Here is a 19,299-nt window from a genome sequence, read left to right on the forward strand (position 1 = left end):
CTGACTGCATCTTCCTCCAGGCCCTCTTCCTGCACTTGCAGTGTGCAAGGTTACCTTGGGACCTACTAGGGGTTTTTAACCACCGAATACCTTGTTAACCTGCCGCCAAGCACCATTCATGGCTCCCGTTGCCCACAGGGTGAAGTCTGGGCTCCTCAGGGTGGTGGCTGAGCTCTGTCCAGTGTCCTTTCGCCTTACCTCTCTGCCTCTAGTTCCCACCACTCCCCAGCTACACCTCAGGCTGGGTCAGCATCTCCACCAAATCCTAATTTCTGCTCACGATTTTGTTCCTCAGTGGGCAGAGCTGCTCAGTGTTCAGGGTCCAGCCCAAAGCCCACACCCTCCAGGAGGCTTCTCTTTACCACCAGAGCCTGTCAGGAGCTCTCTCCCACCAGCTCCCAGCACGGGCCGATGCCTCCTGGCACTTGGCCCTCGGGTACCTTCTGTTCCGCAGTGGCGCTATTGTTCATGCTCTTAGGTGCTTTATTTAGGTTTGCCTTGTCTTTAAACCCACGTATCTGTCTGGTTACTGTCCTTCTGCTTAGGCTTAGTCGGTGTCCCATGAGCTTTGTTGTTAGAATGACTGTGTTAAAGTATGTGTTGTTTTTTTCCAGGTCAAGAACATCCCCGATGATCCCTGCCACCACTTTCTTCTTGAGTTTGCACAGTCAGACCCTGCCCAGAACTTCTGTGGGCCATTTTCAGAACTTTTCAAAGGATTCATACAGGCATGTAGAAAACAGGCCCCAAAGACAGATATAGTTGCTGGTTCCACTATTGATCAAGCTGTGAACGCCACCTTTGCTGCTCTGGTGTGTCGTACTCCAGGCTTATATGAGAAGCTGCAAAAATATGGTAACTTATACTACAGGGAATATTTCTGATCTGAAGGCCAGTTGCTAAGTTTTAAGAAAGCCTATCTTTTGTGAACATTTTAAAACAAACATTTCTACAACTGTAGACCTCATCTGGTTAAGTCCTACTCTGCCAGTCAGAAGATTCGTGACTAGTTTATAGTTAGTGGATCGTCCTCTATGGCAAGTAGCCTTGAGTTTCCTAACCAGGTCACTTCTTTCTCCAAAATTCATGTGGAAAACTGCCCAGAAGTTTAACAGAAGGAGACTGTAACTTGGGTTATAGTCTCAGGCAAAAACTAGAAGTTGTGCAGCTTCAGGTTGATCAAACGAGCTCTCTGCACCTTCGTACCTATGTCTGTAAACTTGGGAGTTGGAAGCTCTACCCTTCTCACAGATGCCGGTTAAACTCTGAGTTGTTTAGGTGATTCAGTATGCTGATAGCCAAGGAAGGAAACATCTTCACTCTTAGCTTTAAAGCCTTGTAGCTTTTATAGGCTTCCTGGTTGGTAGCCAGCTCCCCACCATTTCTGTTCCTCCCATCCCCCCCAGAGAGATGCTTCTGCTACTCACGTGCGCGCGTGTCGCCAGCAGGCTGCAGGAACCACAGGAGGGATGGCCTCTCTCTCTTCATCATCTCTCATGGGGAAACATTATAGACCCTACTTAGGGATGAGATAGGGCTTTTCCCAAGCACTTTGGCGGGGTGTGTGTTCTTTCCATGATGCAGATGTGAGGAGCAGATGGTAATTATTACAGTGACGACCATTGCTGCCCTGTGCCACTGAGGTCTTTAGGTCTCACATTGCAGAGTTTATTTCCTGATTTCTAAAACATCTCCATTAATCCTGCTTCCCAAGCTTTACTATTTCCTTGAAGAAGCTGCTCAGATAAAACCTATATTGAGGCATGAGTGGTTTATGAAAACAAGTGTTCTATGGAAGAGTGTGTCTCTGCCAGGGAGTGGAGGATCTGCCAGGTTTTTTGTTTTGTTTTGTTTTTTGACCTGCCAGGTTTTTAAAGAAATCCAATATATGTTTTCATGATCAAATTATAGCAAGAGACCTTTGCAGTCTTTGTTGTTTACCTGTGGGAACTCTCAGGAGATAGATGAAAACCTTGTGAGTTAAAGCTGAGAAAGTTTCTGGCTGGTGGCGAGCTCCCAGCTTCTTTTCAGATTATGTTCCTGTATCACATCCCTAATTTCAGGGGCGAAACTCACAGTCTGATGTGGAAACTAGAAACACTTGGCTGAATACAGGTTGTTTCCAGAATAACCTGCCACTGGGGCTTTGGAAGCACAGCTGGTCTGTGTGTTCCAGGGCTGTTTGTGAGTCCTGCCGGGCGGAGCTGCTTGAGCTTCTCAGTGCTATGTTTGAGTGCCTGGGGTGCAGCCCCGCACCTCACACCTGCACAGAAAGCAGCCCTCGCACTGTGCATTGGGTCTGCAGAGAGCTTCACGCTTTTCTGGTGTATCATCCTCTGGTTTTTACAAGCCAAGTAAGGAGTGGGCCTCAGAGGTCTTTCTATTAAACAGACAACTTTGTTATTTTTCTAATCATGAAAAAATTACCCATTCATGTAGAAACTTATAAAGTACAGGAAAGCTTAATATAATTATCAGTTATAATCTGACCATTTGAAGGGTGCATCTGTTAACATTTTTCTGTGTATCTACCTGGCCTTTTTACCTGGGCATATTTGTGTGGTATATATAGCTGTATATGCATCGTAGATGTGTGTGTATATACATATACATATATTTACACACACACATCATGTTTTTAATATGTATGTTTTTTTTAAATAGGTAACTTTGTGTTTATATGGTTTCAAAAACAGTCTTTTTTACTTTATACTATGAACTTTCTTCATGTCAGTAATTATTTTTTACCTGCACATAATCTTTGTTTTACTTTTAATATTTTTCACTTTCATATTTTTACTTTAAATATTTTACTCCATTTAATAGTATGTCCATTTCAGATGTTCACTTGAAAAGAGTTAGTTTGCAGTGACACAAAGAACCTGTGCCAGGTACTTGTGACTTAATTGATCCCCCCCCCGCCCCCCCCAAGCCTCGTACCACCCGTGGTGTATGAGCCTCAGGGGAAAGACTATTTCTCTGTGTTGGGAGATTTAGAAGCTACTTTGTGTGTAGGTTGCACTACTGAACCGAATTAACTGAGTATGATCTCATCGTCTCTCCTTTCCCCAGTAAACAGTGGAGGCAACACAGCCCTGAGCGAGGACTTTGCACAGGTGTATTGCTTGGCAGATGGGATCCGAGTATGGATGGTAAGATGTGCTTTGCGATTTTTATGTTTTTTGAGTTGTCCCACCATGGTTTCATGCAGTTAAGGTAAGTAGCTCTCTTCTCAAGAATATAACTTTAGGAATTTTTTTTAACTAAAGTTCAGTGACATGAAAAGCTCTAAAATAACTTAGGATGCTTGAAATCGTGGTATGAGTGCTGAGAATGTTCAGAGAAAACAGGGCGCATGCCTGGAGCCCCCTAACACCCGTTAGCAACCCCAAGGCCACTCTGCGGGACCTCTTCAACCGGGAGGGAAAATTTTGCTGTAGGTACTGGGCAGGCGCTGATGGCTTTAGGCGGGTGTGAGGCTGGTCTCCAAGGAGAGGCCTTCCTACATTGTAGAAATGTAGTTCTGTAGCGTTGCTTATGGCAGCCATGCCATGGAGGAACATGTCCATGAGTAGGATGAGCAGAGAAACAGTAAGTTGTGTTACTGTGCAATACGACTCTACCATGTGAGGTGATTTGTATGATGCTGTCCTGTAGTGAGAGTGAAAGAGGTGAAGTGTGTGTGTCAGCTCACACAAGATGAGCAGAAGCCAGTCTTAGAGGAACCCATGAATACGTTTTATCTTGTGTGAAGTTTACACACAGCCCAAATCTGTGTCATGTTAGGTATATAAGTAGGTAGCAAAAGTATACAAAGTCATGGAAATGATGAACATCAAACTCAGGAGAATCATTTTTTTTCTTGAGCGTGGAGAAGAATCCCTACGTATTTTCATTATGGTCCCGGTATTCACAATCATCTTGAGTGCTGTGTAGGAATGGGGAGGAGTCATGAAGTAATGGAGAGGATGGGCAATGAACTTGAGAGCAGGAGACCAGCTGCAGTTCTTAGATGAGCACAGCGGCTGCTCCGGGGTGTAGGATGGTCAGATTCTGTGGCTGGAGTGAGTCGTGCACGGTGGTGTGTCCCAAGACCCTTCCCATATTCCCGGTTTGGTGACTTGTCCCATTTGGTGGAAGCATTGACCAGACTGGGGAAATGGCCTTTGATCTGGGAGTAGAGTGGGGTGAATTTGTTCTGGGGCCACACAGGTGATCTGAGACACCAGGCTGGAGAAGTCAGTGAACCTGGAAGAATCTAACTGGCTGGTGCTTCACAGAAATGTCAAAACAGAGGTACAGGTAGCTTCAGATCACTGGCAGTGGGGTTTCTTAATGTATGAGTTTACCCAGGAACCAGAGAGGCTTGACCAGGGACCACAATGATGAGAACGTAGTTGGTGCTCAGTATGTACAGGATAGGTAGGTGGAGACCGAGATGGACAGAGTCTCCCGAGAGAAACTAAAAGGTGTTGTCAGAATGGTAAAAGGAGGGTCAGGGCAGTGTTGATGAGACACTAAGGTAATAGTAGCAGTTTAAGAAAAAGAGATTCTGATAAAGCCGCCTACCACAGATGCTTGAAGCAGAAGAATTTGGCAGTTGACGAGGCACAGCATAGATCGTGCCTCTGCTTTAGGGTAGGACAGACTGCTGATGGCTAAATGCGATGCCAGCCTTCTCTCTCAGACCTTGGCCTCCCAGACGTCACACATGGCTTGTGCTTGGGCTATGAGCACTGTGGCGCACAGCATGACCATCACCTGTGCTGCTACCAGGAGCACTGCTCACTGCCCGGCAGGCCCAGCCTCACTTACACAGGTCCCCTCACACAGGGTAGAATGGAGATCAGATTGTGGTCCAGTGTGTACCAACCTGGGTGGGGAACCCCAGTCAGCCCCTGCACTGCTCTAGAGCTCCTCTGCTCTGTCTGTACCAGGTCGGCTTTAGATAAGGGCCCCTCCAGCCCCAGTGTTCTACTTTTTTTTTTTTTTTTTTTTAAGATTTTATTTATTTATTTATTTGAGAGAGTGGGAGAGTATGAGCAGGGTGAGGAAGCAAACTCCCTGCTGAGCCCGGAGCCTGATGGGGTACTTAATCTCACGACCCTGAGATCATGACCGGAGTTGAAATCAAGAGTTGATCGCATAACCGACTAAGCCTCCCAGATGCCCCATGATTTTTTAAGTAATAGGATCTGGGGTACCCCCACCCCCCGCCTCCGACAATGCATAGTTGAAAAGAAGACTGCTTCAAAGCCTGGATTCCTTCTAGGAAAAACCACACAGCTCCACCCCATGTCCTCAGCAGCGGGATAGTAATTGTACAGTTTTCTGTGATGTGTGCTTTGAAGTCCTTGTGTGGCTGCTCATGCAGTCCGCCCTCCACAGTGTAATCGTGTGGCTCCAACTTTGCCCCCCAGCTGGAGATGAAGCAGAAGTCATTGATGAACCTGGGGAATGAGGCAGAAGAAAAGCATGGCCCAGAAGCTGCCGAGGCAAACCCTGAGAGCCTGGGTGAGTGTGCTGAGCCTTCTGTTACATGTCCTGGGAAACCGGAGGCCTGTCTTGGGGGTGATTTTAGTTGAAGGTGTGTTGACCTATGGAAAGTACTGCAGGAGCTAGATGTGGTTTCTACGGATGGGTCACAAATAGAAAATGCCAGAGAGTCACTGTTTTCTAACATGATCCAAACAGAGCACTTGTCTCACAAGTGAGAGGCATCAAGTGCTTTTGACCTACATCTTATTGTGTTTTTGTTTTTTATATTTTAAAAATTGTTTTTAAAGGGAAGCCCCAGTGGCTTAGCGGTTTAGCGCTGCCTTCGGCTTGGGGCGTGATCCTAGAGACCCGGGATCGAGTCCCACGTCGGGCTCCCTGCATGGAGCCTGCTTCTCCCTCTGCCTGTGTCTCTGCCTCTCTTTCTCTCTGTGTCTTTCATGAATAAATAAATAAAATCTTTAAAAAAAACTAAAATAAAAAAATAAAAAGATTTTATTTGACAGAGAAAGTGCTCAACCACAAGCAGGGGGAGTGGCAGGCAGAAGGAGAGGGAGAAGCAGGCTCCCTGCTCAGCAGGCAGCCCAATGAGGGACTTGATCCCAGGACCCTGGGATGATGACCTGAGCCAAAGGCAGACGCTTCACCGACTGAACCACCCAGGAACCCCTCTTGTTACGTTTTTAAAGTGTGCTCTTACTGAATATTCAGTGAGATTAAGGAATTACGGTTAATGTCTTAGTGATATCATAGTTCTGTTAGAAACTATTACTATTTTAGAAAAATGCTAAAGTTTTTAGATGAAAGTATGGTGCCTGCAATCTGCATGGCAATAAACCAGGGAGAGGGTGGCTGGTGAAAGGAGACAGGGTCAGGTATGCATGATGGGTCCTTATAGTCTTTTCTCTCTGTATGTTAGAAAATGTCCACAACAGAGGCGCCTGGGTAGCTCAGTCAGTTGAGCAGCCAACTCTTGATTTTAGCTCAGGTCGTGATCCCAGGGTCATAGGACCAAACCCTGTGTTGGGCTCGCTGCTCAGCAGGAAGTCTGGAGATTCTCATACCACCCCCCACCCCCCACTCCTCCCCTCACTCACGTATACTCTCTCCTTCCTTTTCTCTCAAATAAATAAATAAAATATTTTTTTAAAAAAGGGAAGAAAACAGAGCTGGGAAAGTTTTGATTTGTATATGACATAGAAGTTTGTTTTCCTCAGAAGATGCATATGCCACTTTTTTAATGGAAGTATTTCTTGTCCTAAATTGTAGAGTTTTGGGACATCTGGGCAGCTCAGTGGTTGAGCATCTGCCTTCGGCTCAGGGCATGATCCCCAGGTCCTGGGATCAAGTCCCGCATCAGGCTCCCCGCAGGGAGCCTGCTTCTCCCTCTGTCTGGGTCTCTGCCTCTCTCTGTGTCTCTCATGGATAAATAAATAATAAGGTCTTAAAAAAAAAAAAAAGTAAGTTGAATTTTGACTTTTTTCCATGCTTTCTTTGCTTTCTGCATTTAGCAAAAGAGTGTATTCAGAAGAGTCTTCTGTTACTACGATTTTTGCCCATGGGAGTAAGTTCAAAAGAAAGCTGTGACAAGCTGGTGGCTGCAGTAGAAACAGATCACCTGCAGCCCTGCGACAGGTGCCCAAGGACGAGCTCTGTGGTGGAGGAGCATTTCCAGGCCTCGGAGTCTCCCATGGACACAGGCACCCTTGCCGCAAGCAGTGGGGGTCCTAGCTCAGATGTGCCGCTGAAGCTGCTGCCCAGCGGTGGCCCCCCTGCCACTGAGGTGTCCTTTGCCACTGCTGAAGAGCCCTCTTCACCTTCCGCTCCTGCCCGGCGGCCTCCCTTCACCCGAGGGCGACTTCGACTGCTCTCCTTCCGGTCAGTGGAGGAGGCCAGGCCCGTGCCCACCGTGAAGGAGAAATACCCTGTGCTGAAGGATGTCCTGGACTTCATTAAGGACCAGTCCCTCTCTCATGAGAGGTGAGCCGGGCAGTGCCCTCCCCTCCCTGGGCCAGTCAGGGGCTTCACGTTCATGCTGAGGGAGGGGTCAGGATTTGTTTTAGAACCTTCAAGATGAAGTTGGGTGATTCTTTCTTGTAAAGAAGTATTTTTTCACTGAAGGTTTGTACCTTATACTGTACGTAAATTGTATCTCAGTAAGGTACTACTAGGATAAAAAAAAAAATTTTTGTTTTGGAGGATGCCATTTACAAATGTGTCTTATTTTAATCCTGGGATAAATTTAGGATTTGAGATTTTCTGACAAAATATCTGTCAGCGGGCTTGCATCTCCAGAAGTATTGCATGTTTTAATTTCCTGCCTTAAGAATTAAAACTTTGTCTCTGTGGGGCAGTAAAAATATCACAGTTCTTTTTTAACTAATGAATTAGTTTGGGCTGTTGATATGAGCTGTCCCTGTTGCTGCTGAGCGCTGAACGTAACAGACGGGTGCTGGACCGCCCTCCCAGGAGCAGCTCCGCGTTTCCGTGCTGCAATCGTGGGTTCTCTCGGAGGCCCTGACTGTCTTCTGTCTTCAGTGTCGTAAAGGTTCTTGCCTTGAGGAAAGCTCAAGCTCAGAGCATCCTGGAGGTCCTGAGGATCATTCAGTACTGCACGGAGTCTCTGGGACGGCCTCATTGCTTCCACCCGCCGTGTATACTTTTCCTGATGGAGCTTCTCACCTGCCAGAAAGAGTTTACCAAGTAAGGATCAATTACAGATCTGCCAGGAAAACAGGGCTCATTTCAGAGAAATCCTGACGATTGTCTTTAATTAGTGACTATTATTTCCACATAGGATACAAATTTATGTTTTTGGCCAATTCTTTCATCCTAAGGAGAAATGGGTTCTATCCTTTTAGTAAATAAATACCAGAAATCTGTTTATTTCTCCTGGTGAGTTTTTCAGCTTTATTTTACCAGACAGCGAGGATTGTGTTCCCTGGGTGCCCACACTTCTGAAAGCCGTGAGCTATGTAGAATTTTCTTTTACAGTAAGGACATTAATCTGAGTACCTCACAAGATTGTTCTAATAGCCACTCTATTTCCTGAGCATTGACTGCCCGGCACTGTTCTAGGTGATGCAGGTGCAGCGGTGGACAAGGCAGACAAAATTCTTGTTCTAAGGGGCTTGTTCTGTTGAGGAGAGACAGATGGTCAAAGAAATCCATCCATCCATATAATGTGCCCATCCCAGACATGTGGTGACTTAGTCTGGGTGGTCAGGGAGCAGGCTGGGAAGTCCCCCTGTGAACAAAGAGATGAATGACCAATGAGCTTAGAGGGTAGAGCACTGGAGGCAGAAGGAACCGTGCCCCCGAGGTGGGGGCTTGTCCCCAGGAAGTGAACTAAAGCCAGTGTGCCTGTGTGAGGGGGAACAGCAGGAGACCAGCTCAGGAAATGAGTTGGGGCTCAGATGATGTAAGTCTTTGTAGGACAGGATTTTAGGTGTTTGGATTTTGTCCTGAGTTGTAGATGGGAGATCCCTGGGGAATCCTAAGCTCACAAGGAACACGCTGCATTTTACGTTTATGAAAGATGTTTCTGGCTACTCTGGGAAAGTGTGGATGGAAGCACACAGTCGGGAAATGGCTCAGCCGGCCAGGCAGGAGGTGGGGGGGCTCTGGACCCTGGAATAGTCCTGGAGATGGAGAGAAACAGGGGCACGCAGGATCTGCTTTGGAGGTAGAGTTGCCAGGATGCACGAAGGGTTGGGCATAGAGTGGAGATGGAAGGAACCGGGACAAAGGAGCAGCTGGGTCTTGGCTGCAGTGGTTGTTGGATGGTGATGCATCTTACTGAGGGCAAGAGAATGGAAGGAACAGCTTGGCGTGTTAAGTTTGACCTGCTTCTTTCACATCCAAATCAAGGTTCCAGAGGACAGAGTTAAGGGTCTGAGGTTCTGGAGAGAAGCCAGGGTAGGGATAGAGTTTGCACACTGTCTGCGTGTAGCTGGTCTTTGCAGCCACGAGACTGGATGATCAGGACAGAGCACAGAGGTGGCCAGGAATGGGCCCAGGACTGAGCTGAGGGACACTTCTGTGTGCAGAGCTCAGGCAGAGGAAGAGGCCATCAAGAGCCAAAACCAGGGGCTGGAGGTGGGGCCAAGGCCAAGACAAGGACATGCCAGCGTATCAAATGCTGATGTAGGAGCTTGTGCCGATAAGGACACACTGGGTTTGTCTGCGGTCCTCTGGGAGCCACAGGGCCGAGCGCCCAGCTGGACTGGCTTGAGTGGAAGATGGGATGGGGGGGGTGGAGGGGCAAACAACCACTTCAAGGACTCTGGCCTTAGGTGGAAGCAGAGGGAAAGGCAGAATTGCAGGGGCGCCGCTGAGGGTTTTTGAGAGGTGTTAGCACGTGTCCACACGCTGGTGGGAAAGTCCTAGACTCACTGAGTGCAGGAAGAGGACACGGCTGGTTGCAGACGCAGAGGGTCAGTGTGGACAGGGCCAGGGCGACCATCTGGTGGCAGGAGCGGTGCGGCGCACGGAGAAGCAGGCCGGTTGGTGGGTTCAATGGCGCAGAGATGGGGCCTGTGTGGTCCTTCTGTTTTTTAAAAATAAAATAACATAGTCGTCAGTTAAAAAGGAAGGGTTGGGAAAAGTAGTGGCGGTTTATGGAGAGGCAGGAAGGCTGCCAACAGGGATGCACAGCGGGAAAGCCAGCCCATGGGCCTGGCAGTTTGAGTGCTGCCCTGCGCCCCGTGGTATAGCGGTGCCCGTCAGCCTCTCGGCCTCCTCCAGCAGCATGACATTGCATACAACGGCAGGGTTTCTCAGGCCAGCCTTGGAGGGAGGAAGCAGTGGGGAGTGGGCACCTGTTAGGGCCAGGAGACCTCCATTGGCTACACTCAAGTTGGGATTTCAGAAGTCCTGCCATCACTGTGGGGACAAGGTCAAGGATGGGACAGCCTTTGGAATGGAGGAGGTCCCTGGAGGTGACCATGGATGTCTAAGTCTCCCGGGTGCCAAGGTCACAGGTGAGGGGAGAGTGGCAGGCCTGAGGGGCCTGGCTGAGTGAGCCAACGGGGTGGGTGGGCGTAGAGTAACAGGAATCCTTGCCTTCCCATACTACTGGCGGCCTCGAGCTATCACTCCCTGAAGTTTGGTCCTTGTGCTCCTGCCTCTGCGCCGCATGGTCAGCTCGCTGCTGCTCGGTCTGGCTTCACGTAAGGAGTAATGATCGTCAGCTCAGTGACGGCCCCGGAGTGATCGGTGCTTCCCTCTGCTTCCAGTTATTTCGCACACATGGAGGGCTGTGGTGCACGTCTGCGCAAAGAGATTCGAGACACTTACTACCAGTTTGTTCTGTTTTTGGTTAAAGCAGTTAAAGAATTTAGCAGCATGAACGACAGGTATGGTATAACTTTATCATTTCTACAGAAAACATCATTTCTATTCTTGCTGACTTTAAAAGAAATACACGTTCAGTGTTGAAAATGTGGAAAACACAAAGTAAAAAAGACACCCCCTGGTGTTACCGTCTAGAGCCAGTTGGTCGCTTGGAGGCACTGGTACATTTGTTCGAGCCTTTCCCATGTGCTGTGTTGTTTTTCAAGGGGCCAGCCCTTGGTTTCCGTGAGAATGTGTGGCCTGACCTGTGTAGTTGCTCATGTTTCAGTGCAGTTTTAAGACAGGAATGTGAAGCCATCCCCCAGTCTCGTCCCTCATCAATCTGCACTGAATGAATGACCTGTGCTCGTTTGGGGCTGGCTCCTTGTCAGGATGTGATTCTTCCTCCCCGGCCTTGTCCAAAGGGTACCCTGAGACAGGCGTGGCTGGGCGGAAGCCTCACAGCGCACTTGCAGGACCCTTGCCAAACTGTCCTTTGAAGGGGGCTTGTGTGGGATGCGGGAATTTGAAAGGACGGCTGGCCCCTGTGCTCTCCGCTCACAGACACCCCAGGTTCTGACTGGCGTCCTGTGATGGGCAGCCTGGGTAATGCCCTGTTTCATGGGTCCCCTAGGTCGCTGCTGCCTGCCTTGTCCTGTGTGCAGACAGCCCTGCTCCACCTTCTGGATATGGGCTGGGAACCCGGCGATCTCGCTTTCTTTGTGGACATTGGGTTACCACACCTCCTCATGAAACTGTCACAAGAGAATATAAGCGTCCACGACAGCGTGATCAGGTAAGAAGCCAGAACTGCAGCCTGCAGTTCCTGAGGCAGAGGGCTCAGAGTGTAGCTGCTGGCGTGATACTCCCCGGAGCATGTCCTGGCTCTGCTGACACCGAGTTGGGTAGCCCTGGGCCACTCGTTTGACCCCGCTGTGCCTCAGTTCCCTCTCCTTACACCTGGAGGTGATGGTGGAGGGTAGATGGCGATGCTTCTCAGTTGACAGCAGTGTCAGCTGCATGGAAGGGTCTGGAAGCTGGTGGAGGTGGGTCAAGAGGACCTGGACCCTCTGCGGTTTTGGAGCTTATTGAATTGGAGAATCTTTTTATTTTTTGATTACATGCATGTGGGATTTTATCCTTTGTAACCTCTTGCACATCGTAAGGACTTAGGATGTGAGAAACAACAGTACGCGGATTTTCTTTCCTTCCCACTCTTTGTGTCTCTCCACCCTGCCTGAGTCTACTTCCCATCAGCCACTCGTGTACATAGAAGTGAGAACAGAACAGGAGAAGGACAGCATGGGGAGGGGAAGTTAGTGAGTCAGCCTTGGTACAGGCTCCACTTTCTCAGACATTCTGGGAAGAGGAGCCAGAACTACCCTGATTCCTGATGCCTGGGACTGGCATCGCCCTCTGTGAGTGGACGTAGCTGGGGTGGCATATGAGCCCACGGGTGTGCCCAGAGTCCTGCCCACCCCCTGCGCCCTGGTCCCCCAGCACCCAGCTGGAGTGTGAGCAGGCCTGACCGCAGTCTGTTCACACACCAGAATCAGCAATGTGTCTGTTGGTAAATGGTTTGCATTTGTGGTTCAGCAGATCCTTTTATATTTGAGGTTCTGGTTGCTAAAACAAACTAGAAACTGAAATTACAGAAATTCATGACTTTGCATCTAAAAGGAGCCTGTGAGATTACCTGTATGAAACTCCTTGTTTGCAATGAGGAGCCCTGAACCAGGGCTGAGTGCCATGTGAGGGCCAGGCAGCTGATAGGAGCACCATTCCCTGGGGTGCCTGCCTCTCTCCTGCTGATCCACCAGAGCCACTTGGGCTGCAGCGCCAGCACATGGTAGCTTCACCACATGAGGCTGGCAGGGTCTGAGTCCTCATTCAGGGTCGTCTGCTCCGGAAAGGGCATTTTCCTTACTGCCCTGGGCCGTCAGCAGCCTAGACATCAGGGGGCTTTTTAAAAACCAGAGGTGCGTGCCTTTCGCTCGGAAGTCTGAAAATGCTCCGTCATTAGACCTGTGGGACAGTGTGCCACCCAGCACCTGTGGGTTATTGGGAGAGGCATCCTGTTTACTGCTTGTGTCCTTTCAGCCAGTGCAGTGAAGAAGATGAGCTCGCGGATGCCAAGCAGAATTCAGAATGGATGGATGAGTGTCAGGATGGCATGTTTGAGGCCTGGTATGAAAAAATAGCCCAGGAAGATCCAGAGAAGCAGAGGAAAGTAAGACCTCTTCACCAGAGTTTTCTGAAGTGATTGGCTGGGAGTTTGGAGAGGAGACTGCCCAGGGGAATGTCAGCAGACCATGTCCCAGAGGGCTCCCAGTGTTAGTTCACACCCTCAGGAGATGCTGTCACGGACTCTGCTCTGTGGCCTGGGGGTGAGAGGGGTTCCCAACCCTGGATTGACCAGATCCTAGGGAGACGACTCTGCTCTGTGGCCTGGGAGGGGAGGGAGGGGGTCCCTGAACCCTGGATTGAGTGGATCCTAGGGAGACAACTCTGCTCTGTGGCCTGGGGTTGACCACATTCAGAGCACAGCTCCTTCCGATAGAACTGGACTCAGAGCGTGGGCTTGTGCGGCCTGAGCATGACATAAAGTACCAGCTTATTAATTTACAATGAGAGAGAGGACTGCCCAAGGGTCTGGGTTCTTGCGTCCTCGGGTAGCATGCTCCCTTCCTGCGGGCGTAGGAGCGGGAGCCAGATCTTCATCACGGGCTGACTGCCGGGCGCAGAAGCAGCCATGTGCACTCGGAATTGGAATTCTGTTGTTCTGATGTGCACCAACCTGCTGCATCTATCTTCATGTGAGATGTTGGTGTGTCAGAATATGTGATACCAAGTGGCTCCTGCCTCAGAGTCCTTCGTGTTTGTGGTGGTGCATGCCTGCTGTGTGCCATTACGGGGCTCACGTAGCACCTTTCTGGGGCTTGCATGGGGCACGCTGATGTGGCCTCTGTGACTTAGTGACTAATGTCCCATCACTCTGGGCTGTAAAGAGAAATTGTACCGAGGCCTATGGCCACTCTCCAGTACAAACAGCTTGCTTGCTCTCCGAACACTGCTCTGTCCCACCCAGTCCCCAAGCCAGAAGTCTGGATGTTCTTGACCTCACCTTTCTTGACCCTGCGTCTGGTCCGTGCCCGAGGTGCCACACCATTTGGGCCTGCCCCCTGCACCGCTGTGTCTCCCCTGGCGCCGTGCGGCCCCTGCCCCATCACAGGGTACTCTGACAGCTGCTCCCGTGACCGGTCTCCGGGGCTGTGGCCTGGACTCCTTCAGTCCATCCTCCACTCAGCAGAGGAACTTTGAGAACACTCCGAGTGATCATGTACCACACCTGTCTCTTGGTCTCCTGCATTCTGCAGTCCGGTGCTGAGAGGTGGCCAGTCTTTGGAACTGCTATCTGGCCTCTTGATGCTTCCTGTAGAACTCAAATTTTGTTTGGCATGCCTGCCACCTGCCTCCCCGCAGCAGATACCTGTCTATCTCTCGGGTCTCAACCAGGTCTTGCCCCATGACCTTTCCTGACAGTCTCTGGTGCCCTCTGCAGGGTTTCCTTGGCCCCTGACTTCATACATCAGAGCTGTTGTCACCCTGTGCGGTCCTCAAAGGGATTCCCCAGTAGACTCCAGGCTCCTCCCTCTCCTCACCCTCGCCCCTGGCTGCGTGGTGGATCTTAAGTACCTGTTGGAGGACGGCTTGATTGATGAGTCTTGGCCCCATCGGAAAGTCTGTGGGCTAATTGTGTGTATCTCTCCCTACAGATGCACATGTTCATTGCTCGCTACTGCGACCTGCTAAACGTGGACATCTCCTGTGATGGCTGTGATGAGATTGCCCCCTGGCACCGCTACCGGTGTCTGCAGTGCAGTGACATGGATCTCTGCAAAACTTGCTTCCTAGGTATGTGCCACCCCCGAGCCAGTCATTGCTCTATTTTCTGTGACCTTATCATTTGTGTAACACCTCTTGTGCGAGATAGAAATACTGCTGGTGGTATAACCTGACCCATGGGCAGATAGGAGCCTTATCTCCCTGAGTGAACGAGAAGCTCCATAGCTATTACCTGAGGTGCTTCTGTCTTCCCTCCTGCTGGGTGTAGGTACTCGGTGAACACACAGCACCACTGAATGTACATTCAGCTAAGTTTCCAGAACAGTTTTTCTCTCTGAATCATGCAGGGTTTACAAGTAGATATACACACAAAAGCAGCTCTCAGAAATTCTTGACTATACCTGATGTACAGCAAATTGACAGTCTGAGCAGCCGTGTGCCTAGCCCCATTGTGCAAGCTACCGCCCTGTCCTGGGAGCACTTACAGTCTTAGCAGGGGCCTGGATGTCCTCGCACAGTGTACGTCCCAGGACAAGGGTGTGCATGCTGGGGTACAGGTAGGGGGTACAGAGTTCAGGCCACACAAGTTCAGAAGTAGCCACAATCCCTGTTGCAGGGACGGCTCGGGAGGCAGCGGGAGGTACAATGTGACTCGGTCTCTGAAGAAAGTCAGAGCTGTGTGATGTGAAGACACAGCGTGAGTCCAGGCCCAGGAGTGAGCATCTGTGGTGTGTCAGTGTCTTTCCGGCTGAGTGATGGGCTGAGACGGGGGCTCCCAGACCTGGACCCTGGGGCAGTGGGGTGTTGACATCAGCAGACTTCTGCTGGAGGAAGGTGCTCTGGCCTTATGGGAGTGTCCTTTAGGGAGGCAGTCACAGCAGCGACAAGGGACTTAGTGCCTGGACCAGGTCCTCGGCAGTAGGAGCAGAAGTGGGTTAGCTGCCCGGAGTGGTGAGCAGGATGTGGTGGAGCTTGCTTGGACCACACAGGACATGGACAGTTTCTCACTCACTGGGTTTGAGGTTGTGGAGTCTGTGGTTCTGGAATGAAAAAGTGAGAGCAAAAACCTGGTCACTCCTCAGTGCTTGTTAACAGGAATACACAGCAGACACTTCGTATTTGTCAGAGGAGGGGTCACACAGGAGACGGCTCACGGTGGGTACACAGGTATTCTCTGTCAGGTGGTGGTCATGATGGGAACTGGTGGGGCTGTGTGGGGCTGTTAGGAGTCTATCCCTGGTACATGGCTGAGAAGTTCCGTCCTGGGAGCCCTGGGCAGGACAGCCCGGATCCAGAACATGCCTGTGGCCCCTCACATCCTGAGCAGGAACTTGGCAGAGTCCTGCTTCTGGATAGTTAGTGTTTGGAAACTAGCACTTCTGGAAGCCCTTAGCCCGATGACCTCATGCTGATGTTCTTTCCTCAGGTGGGGTGAAGCCCGAGGGCCATGGAGATGATCATGAGATGGTCAGCATGGAGTTTACCTGTGACCACTGCCAGGGTTTGATCATCGGCCGGAGGATGAACTGCAACGTGTGTGATGACTTCGATCTTTGCTACGGGTGCTACGCGGCAAAGAGATACTCTTACGGGTATGCCTGCGATGACCTCTGGCCACAGAGTGCCTTCTTTGTGTACTCCTTCGCCTTTTTTTTTTCCTCAGTGATAAAAACCTTTTTACTATAATAGATTTAAAACACACCCACAAGTAAAGATGCTTGTACTCTGAATCCCCTACGCAGATTCCACAGCTAGGCAGAGCTTGCTGTATGTGCTTAGCCTATTCCTTTTTTCCTTTATTACAGTATTTTAAAGCAATTCACAGACATTAGATCATTTCCTTCATATGCATTCCATTCCATATCCATCTCTGAAAATTATGAGTGTTTTCTCACATTACCAAAATGATATTATCACATTCTAAGCATTTCACAGTGAGGGCTCCTTGGCTCCTGCTCTCCATTGTTTTGCCTGGGTAGGGAAGGGGGCATGAGATCCTGAAGTGGCTTGTACAGTGTTTGTGTTGCTTCGTTGTTCTAGGCAAAGGGTGTTTAAACTTCAGTTACCACAGCCTTAGAGGTCACAGTGCCCAGTGCTGACCCTGAGCGCTGCCTTCTTTTCGAGCCCTTACAAAGGCTTGTACGCCATGAGCATGTCTTGCCTTTGCAGCCACTTGCCCACCCACGGCGTCACAGCCCACCCGATGGTGACCATCCGGATCAGCGACCGGCAGAGGCTTATCCAGCCGTACATCCACAACTACGCCTGGCTGCTCTTTGCTGCCCTGGCTCTCTACAGCGCCCACCTGGCCAGTGCAGAGGACGTGGATGGTGAGAAGCTGAATCCCCAGGACCGTGGCAGTGCCAGCCTGCTGCGGAGCCAGTGCATGCAGCTTGTCGGGGACTGTCTGATGAAGGCTCACCAGGGAAAAGGTAATTGTTCCTCGTGCATAGGACCAGGACAACTCTCAGCTGCATGGGTGGGAAGAGCCTTTGCAGAAGTGGAATTCTGTGCTTGGTGAGAGGCAGCCCGACCCACTTTCTACCCCAGGCAAGGGAGAAAGGAGCAGTTCCGAGTTCACCTGCTTCTGAGTTCAGTCCACATTCCTATGTGCATTTGAGAAAAATGACATTAAAAATGCATTTAATTTCTCTAAAATATTCATGTGAAGATGTAAAAAAAAAGTAGTAATTAAGACTCTTAATGTCTGTGGATGAAACATTTGGTGTTTGAGCCTGCTTGGCTTAGCTTTGCCGAAGGAGTATTGTTTTGACCCAGGTGTGCAGATCTCCACGTAACTGCATTCTGGATGAGGGCCGTTTGTAGTTATAGTTGCTTGATTAGTAAAATACCTGGCTGACTTTGACTTTACTGAGGGGCTCTGAAGAGAACCTAATGTGCGTGTTCCACTTCTGAGGTGTTGGGAGTTCGAGGTTCCCTGTTCTGGTGTGAGGTAGGGACACCTGGTTGGGCAGCACGTGCACAGTGCTTCAGAGCTTGTCAGTGGGAGTGTAGACATCTGATTGTGTGGGGCTACTGTGCATTGTCATGTTAATGACTTCTGTGAAGGCAGTCCTGTCTTGTTTTGGTCTTCTGCTGTTAATCAAGTCTAGGCATGCCTCCTCAGGCTTTAGGTGCTTGATGTCAGGAGCCAATTAGATGTGGATAGCCGGGGAGGTTGGTGTTGGTGCGCTTCGATTTGGTTTGTGGGGAACCCAGCCATCTTTCTCCATGCAGTGTAGAATGATGTATGGCATTTGCAGGAAATGACCTCACTGTAAAACTTCTAACCATTCCCTCATTTGCTCCCCATGCAGGTCTGAAAGCTCTAGCTCTCCTTGGTATATTGCCAGATGGTGAACCTAGTCCAGAAAGTCGGGCCCCACCCGTCACTGTGCCCACCCGCACGGCAGAGGAGGAGAGAGCTGTCTGGGGCCCTGAGGACCTGCCACATACAGGCCTTTCTATGTGCTACAGTGTACGTCACAGTGTATTACTACACAGAAATCTCAGGCCGAAACGAGGAGCCACTTAGGGGTGGGGGCAGAGCAGAGAGGTTGAGGCACAGACTCTTGACCCAGACCCTGGGTTCCAGCCACTGCTCTTCCAGGTCCTGGGCACATTACCACAATCTGCTTCACTTTCCTGTCTGCGAAATGGGGTGAGAATAGTAGTACCCATCCCATAGGCTTATTCTGAGGATTTACACATATCACATCGCCAGCTAATGTGTGTACAATGCTTAAAACAGTGTCTGTAGTAAATTCCATGTCAGTGCTACCTGTTACCTGCCTTCTGGTGGGAGTATAAGGAAGGAAGACTATGCATCTAAGGAGGTGAGTTCCTGGCCCATGGTGAACACCTCATATGTGAAGCTGTTAGTATTTTAGAGAGAGATAGGGTACGTGCGTGGCTGTGGGGCAGAGGGAGAGGGAGACAGGATCTCAGACTCCATACCCACGCTTCATCTCCCGACTCTGAGATCATGACCTGAGCAGAAACCAAGAACCAGATGCTTAACCAGCTGAGCCGCCCAGCGGCCCTTGAAGCTATTTTTATAGTGAGCCAGTAGACCAGTAATACTAAGCGCTCTGCTTTCTGAATGGATATAGTGGTTTGCGTGTTCCTGTGTGAGTAGAAGGAAAGCCTTTTGGATCCAGGTGGAGCCTGTGATCGCAATCCTAAGGTTCGTTTTGTGGAAGAGCACAGCATATGTTCTGCAATGCTGCCTCTGAAACTTGAGCTGGTGCTGTGAGTCCCCCTGACTTTACCTGAGGAGCAGCTGGTGTTTCCTGGTTCAGGGATCCCCCGTTTGGTGGGATTTGATCCCATTGTCCTTTAGAGGAACACAGAAACGATGATGGCTGGTGAAAACCATCCCCTTCATTCGGCAGAGAGACAGCATAAGACAGGCGGCCTGAGCTTCAGAGTGGTCAATACTTTTGACCACAAAACAGCTTCTCCAGGCAGCATTTTAACCACCCAGAGATGGTGATGAGGCAGAGAGGACGTTGTCAGTAGCAACAGTCTTCACTTCTGAGCCTGGAAATAGTTGTGTCTTCCTTTGAGCCTCTAGCATCTTAACACATGCCACCCATGAGCACTCCGCTCCCTGTGTTTCCT

The 19,299-nt window shown here is 49.9% G+C and overlaps 1 protein-coding gene across 4 annotated transcripts in view; it reads left to right on the forward strand.

Moving 5' to 3' along the window:
- ZZEF1 (zinc finger ZZ-type and EF-hand domain containing 1) overlaps positions 1-19,299 on the forward strand; it is a 100,930-nt gene that overhangs the window by 56,037 nt on the left and 25,594 nt on the right. For all 4 annotated transcript variants that reach the window (XM_077893192.1, XM_077893193.1, XM_077893194.1 and 1 more), the window contains 12 exons: positions 615-855; positions 3,073-3,152; positions 5,421-5,514; positions 7,008-7,476; positions 8,035-8,199; positions 10,734-10,853; positions 11,465-11,626; positions 12,931-13,060; positions 14,607-14,745; positions 16,103-16,268; positions 16,846-17,108; positions 17,994-18,154. In XM_077893192.1, the coding sequence (XP_077749318.1) occupies positions 615-855; positions 3,073-3,152; positions 5,421-5,514; positions 7,008-7,476; positions 8,035-8,199; positions 10,734-10,853; positions 11,465-11,626; positions 12,931-13,060; positions 14,607-14,745; positions 16,103-16,268; positions 16,846-17,108; positions 17,994-18,154 (2,190 nt within the window). The remainder of the gene's footprint in view (positions 1-614; positions 856-3,072; positions 3,153-5,420; positions 5,515-7,007; positions 7,477-8,034; positions 8,200-10,733; positions 10,854-11,464; positions 11,627-12,930; positions 13,061-14,606; positions 14,746-16,102; positions 16,269-16,845; positions 17,109-17,993; positions 18,155-19,299) is intronic.

Source organism: Canis aureus, chromosome 3, assembly GCF_053574225.1.
Source record: "Canis aureus isolate CA01 chromosome 3, VMU_Caureus_v.1.0, whole genome shotgun sequence".
Classification (NCBI taxonomy): Eukaryota; Metazoa; Chordata; class Mammalia; order Carnivora; family Canidae; genus Canis; species Canis aureus.